The 5972-nt window shown below is 26.2% G+C and overlaps 1 protein-coding gene across 1 annotated transcript; it reads right to left on the bottom strand.

Annotated features, from left to right (window-relative positions):
* Nucleotides 1-807: 807 nt before the first annotated feature.
* Nucleotides 808-4946, bottom strand: LOC128960085 (uncharacterized). The gene is made up of 11 exons (XM_054306156.1): nt 4857-4946; nt 4601-4724; nt 4083-4511; nt 3679-4021; nt 3418-3620; nt 2431-2522; nt 2227-2350; nt 1746-2159; nt 1310-1661; nt 905-1175; nt 808-834 (listed from the first exon to the last, which is right to left on the bottom strand). The coding sequence occupies exons 1-11, from the start codon at nt 4944-4946 to the stop codon at nt 808-810; spliced, it is 2469 nt and encodes an 822-aa protein (XP_054162131.1).
* Nucleotides 4947-5972: the final 1026 nt, after the last annotated feature.

Below are 5972 nucleotides of genomic sequence, written 5' to 3'. Positions count from 1 at the left end.
TCCGACGACATATTTTTGGCTCTTTAAACACATTTGGATAATATTTTTGTTTTTATTATACAAAAATATTAAGTAATTTACAAACGCAGTGATGATAATTATAAAACTGGTAATAATAATAATATACTGTAATTGTAGTGCAATAATAAAGTCTATAAATAACATCTCATAAAATTGCATTAACTTTAAGCACATCACTTCATAGGCAATCACATCACATATTATCTATCTTTACGATCAGTGATTCAAAATGTTTTTATTAAGTACTGTACTGTACAGTCAACGTTGCAAAATGAACAGAGAGAGAGAGAGAGAGAGAGAGAGAGAGAGAGAGAGAGAGAGAGAGACTGATTTAAGTTAATTTTTTTTTGTTAAAAAATGTTTACATTATTGTTTAAGTTATATTACTTAACTAACATATACTAATAATTTGATACTAAAAATATACTGTAAACTAATATACTTTTTTATATTTTAGATTATGGCACAAAATAAGCAAATTCTTTTATTTTTGTTACTTAAATACCATTCAAATATTATTTTTACAATTAATTGTATGAAATTATTATTATTTAACATATTTTATGTGATAAATTATGTTAAAATAATTATAACACATTAATATAATTTTTTTGTTGTTGAAAAAATTACATAGATAATAATAATACCGTAAACATTGTAATAATAAACTAAAAAATTATTATTGATAGTAGTTAAGTATATTATATTATTTTGTATCTATAATTTGTTTATCATGAGCATCATTACAACTAGTATTTGAAGTATTATTATTATTATTATTAATTTCTAATGCATTAGAGTATTTTTTGATTGCTAAATTTAGTAAAATATACAAAATAATAGCAAATGATAGATAAAATATTTCAGTGTAGATAAATATAACGGAATAATCTTCAATATAGGGTCCGATAATCAATGGTGTAATCAGACATAGTATACCCTTTGATAAACGGAACATAGAGTTTAGTACATTAGTTATGTTCATATAGTGTTCAGCCAACCACATAATACCGCCAAACATTGCCGAAAACCCTAATGGCATCAATACACAGGCAGCCCATTGACAGTATATGTTAGTTTGGCCAGGTATCAATAGGATAGTACCAACAATAATCAGTGCAAAATGACAATTCAGGATAGTCCTGATTTTGAATCTGTAGCAAAATAAATAATATATTTATATTATTAAAAATACATATATATCTATATATATAGTGATATTAATTAATTATTTCTATATATATTAAATTAGTAATAATGTTAGAAATAATAAATTATAATTTAATACTTGTATTGATAAAATATATTGAGTGTCATTCCCACTGTTTGGACTATCGTTGACACTGAGTACATACTGGCCGCTTCTCCAGCTGTTAGCTTAAGTGGTGAGTACTGGAGATATGTGACCATAAACTTCATATAAACCGTCTCAAAAATGACATATAAGCCAAAAAATACACAAAATATGACACGTATGGTCTTACGGGGTGCCTCTTTGCGGTCAAATATTTTGACCACCGAAGCAGCACTACTATCATCGGCGGTACTGTCTCTATCGTCTTCAGTTTCTTCGTCATCGGATTTCTCTTTTGGTTGTTTGTATGGACTAATAAAATACATTAACAGCATCAGCACCGGTACTATAATTGAAAATGACATATAAATATATACTGTTTAATAAATTTTAATGAAAATGTAATAATAATTTAGTAACAAATCATTACTTATTGTAATACAGCCGCCAATGACTAAAGTGGGAAACATTAGTCTCTGTCTTCTATCATAGACCTGATCGATGTCTATCTCCAGATTGTCATCATTATTGGTCCCACCATTGCTGCCAGTCTTTTGTTCGCCAACGAGGTATGGCTTCATCGATACGATACACAAGACATTGCCAATACTGAACCCCATTTCCATTATCTGTACGATCGGTACTTTTGTGTTGCGCCACAACTCTATTACCCAAACACACGTCGAACAGGAAAATACTGAACTACTGAAGCCGAGTACAAATGCACAAACAAATAGCACCCATACCTCCGGTACCAGCGGTATGGATGCCGAGGCAATGGTCAGCAAAATAAAAAACACCGATATTGTTAGCTGTCGGTTGAGATACCGAAACAAAAATGACACTGTTTTTCATAAGGAACGGTAGAATAAAAAATCAAAGTTACTATAACTAAATATCAGATAACTTACTAAAAGTGCCCAAACAATAGCCAGTTGTCTCAAATGTACTAAACAGTGATACCCAACGCATCGATGTGTTGAGTATGTACTTCATGTCGACCATAATCGGTGCATACATTGAGTAAACCATACCCTAAATATTAATTTATTATATTAATATTTTAAAAAATAAACAATTTAAATATAAAATAATGTAAAATCATATTTGCATACATAAGCGAGATCACTGAGGATTAAAATAAATGTGTAAATATATCGTTCATATTTAGCCCAAATGGGCGACTCTATGATTGCCCGCATATTTACTATAATTAATTTTTAAAAATTAAAATAAAATAAATAAGCTTAGTTACTAAATTATAATAATTAATAGCATGATATATATCTATATTTGTATTTTTCTTATATATTAATTTTTAAAAAAAATTTATTCTCTTTATTTATATACAACATATTATGACTTTTTTATTGTCATTATTTTTAAAAAAAAAACATATATTTGATAATTATTTTTGGAGGTGTGTCTGTATAAATTAAATAATTAATTTTTAATTAATCTTAATGTACTTTAGTTTATGATCTGAAAATTATATAATTGATAAAAGTATTTTTTTATACCGTAACTTATAATTTAATTATTGCATTAATTATACAATAAATTAAATTTTATTGATGAGTGACTGGACTTTTTTTTTGCTATATTTATATTTTAAGTTTTAAAAATATTATTTAATTTAGATTTACCAGTTTATTCAAGTAATTTAAAACAATTTATATACATAATAAAATTTTATTGTTTTAAATTTATATAACATAACAACAAAAATAATAAACCGTACTAAAAATTATTATTATTATTTAATTATTACATTAAATAATTTAAATTTAAGTTTTATATAAAAAGTTATTACAGTATTATCATTTGAATACTATAAATACTAATATTTAATTTTAAAAATATAGAAAATAAACATTTTTATTAAAATTTTACAATTAATTATTTTATAAAAAAATATCAATAATAATATTAATTTTTAATTTGTCTAGCATATTTACTAATTATTAAATTTAATGTCACATATAATAGTATTGAGCAAACTAAATAAACAAATTCAGTGTATATAAATATAATGGGTGATGTTTCCAGGTATGGCCCTATGATCAATGGTGTTATCAGTGCTAGTAAGCCCTGTGCCAAACGAAACATGGAGCTCATGGAGTTTGTAAAATCCATATACTGTTCCGTCCAGGCCATTATACCACCGTACATGGCTGACTGGCCAAGCGGCATTATTACAGCCGATGCCCATTGATATGTAGGATTGTGTTGGCCAGGTATCAGCAGAACTGTTCCCGTAATCATCAATAGATAATGACAGGCCATAACATAATTCAAATTAAATCTGTAAACACAAGAAATAAATAAAATTAGTATACAATTAATTAGTAGATAAAAACTACTTGTATTGATAGTATATATTGAGTGCCAGTCCAACAGCAAAAACGGCAGTGGATACCGATTGCATTTGCGCGGCCGCACCGGCCGTCAACTTTAGGGGCGAGTACTGTAGATAAGTAATGGCAAACTTCATGAACACAATCTCATAGATGGCATAAAAGCCGAAGAATGCTGTAAACAACAATCGGCTCGTCTTTTTCGGCATATCTTTGCGATCAAACAGTTTGACACTGACTTCTGTTTTGTTGTCAACGACATCATCATCGGCGGTGTCCGTGTCCTCCGATTTCTCTTTGGGTGCTTTGTATGGTCTCAGAAAATACATAGTAAACACCGTTATGGGCACTGGTAGGACAAAAATTTATTTATTATTTTATATATTTGTGTGTTAGACTTCAATACTAACCTATTATAATACAGCCGCCGATAAGTAAAGTGGGAAACATTAGTCTCTTTCTTCGTTCATACACTTGATTCAAATCGATCACCAGTTCCTCGTTATCATTGTATGGCAAACTACCGGCCGTACTGTTATCCAAATGAGACGGTTCACCGATCAGATAAGGTTTCAGCGACACATTGCACAGTGCACTACCAATACCGTAGGCCAGTTCAAGTATCTGCAGTATCGGTAGTTTGGTGTCGCGCCATAGCTCCAGACACCAGACAATTGATGAAGAAGCGTATACAGTACTGCCGACACCAATAGTAAACGCACAGACATATAGAATCCATAATTGGGGAACCAGTGGTATGGATGCCGACGCTATAGTCAACAGTGCAAACAGTACCGACATTGTCAGCTGTCGGTTAAGATACTTGAATGACATGGACACTATTTTTAATTATTGTTGTTGAAGTTGATAAAAATAATTATTAGGATTGGTAGGTTTTTTTTTTTAAAAATATGACTTTTAAACATACATAAGCTGCCCAAACAATAGCCGATTGTCTCAAACGTTGCAAACATAGACACCCAACGCATTGATGTATTGAGTATATACTTCATGTCGACCATAATCGGTGCATAGATTCCCACAGCAATACCCTTTTAAAAATTATTTTAAATTTATATTTGATTATTAAATAAATTTTTAAATTATATCTTATACTTATATTATATTTACTAAATATTGATATGTTTTCATAAAATTTTATCCTAATTTTTTGTTATACTTACATAAGTAATGGTACTCAATAGTAGGATAACTGTGTAGATATATCTTTCATATTTTATCCAATTAAATGATGATTTAACTAATGTTTTCATCGTTAAATTAAATATTTTTAAATAATTAGTTTAATTTGAAAATGTTATTTAATTGTAATTATTGTAAAGCTATCTAGTGTTTGCTATTTGGTTAGCTAAACATGTTATGATATTATGTTATATTTATATAATGTTTCTATTATTATTATATTATTATTATTAGTTCACTACTAGATTTAATATATAATTATATAATAAAATTATTGGGTTCACTTATTTAATTATTAATTTGTTATATACTATAATTAAACAATATTTCTCAATCAACAATTATTATTTATTATTTACTGATAAACTAGTAATAAATCTTAGTATTATTACTATAAAATAATTTTATAATTATCTACTATTTTATAATGAAATTATGTGACATTTTTTAAAAAAAAACATCATATGATATAAATATATATATATTTATAAAGTATATTCAGTTTAAAATAAGATAACAATTAAATTATAATTATTTTTATTATACATTTTTTTGCAATAATTATAAAAAATTCTCAGTCATTGTAAAAGTAATGTCATAATAAAATTAGAAATATTAATTTATAAAAAAAAATTAAACATTATTTCAAAATACTAATTATTTATAATATATATATTTTAAAATTCACATTTTCAATTTATTTGATTTAAACATTAAAAATAACTTAATACATATCATTAAAATTTATAATGTAATGTATTAATTATAACTACAGTATTAAGTTTATAATATACTATGTGTATGTTATAAAATTTTTTTAATTAGTTTATTATATAAATTATATATGACATTATGATTATAACATAATTTAGATAAATTAAGTGAAATCAATTTTTTCTATATGTCTTATGTAACAACAAAAATTATTAAAAAAAAATTAAGACTATAAATATAAATACAGATATTATAGTTTTTTAAACAAAATTATTTCATATAATAGTAACAGAATTATATACCTGTAATTGATTTTATTTTGTAATAGTCTAACTATAACAGTATAAACAGTAACCAATTAATATATCGGTTAATCAAATGTA

Source organism: Oppia nitens, unplaced genomic scaffold, assembly GCF_028296485.1.
Source record: "Oppia nitens isolate AA-2021 unplaced genomic scaffold, nextdenovo-longstitch-racon4-pilon3 scaffold4_pilon_pilon_pilon, whole genome shotgun sequence".
In the NCBI taxonomy this organism is placed as follows: domain Eukaryota; kingdom Metazoa; phylum Arthropoda; class Arachnida; order Sarcoptiformes; family Oppiidae; genus Oppia; species Oppia nitens.
Note: the sequence above shows the minus strand (reverse complement) of the source record. Positions and strands in the feature narration are given on the sequence as shown.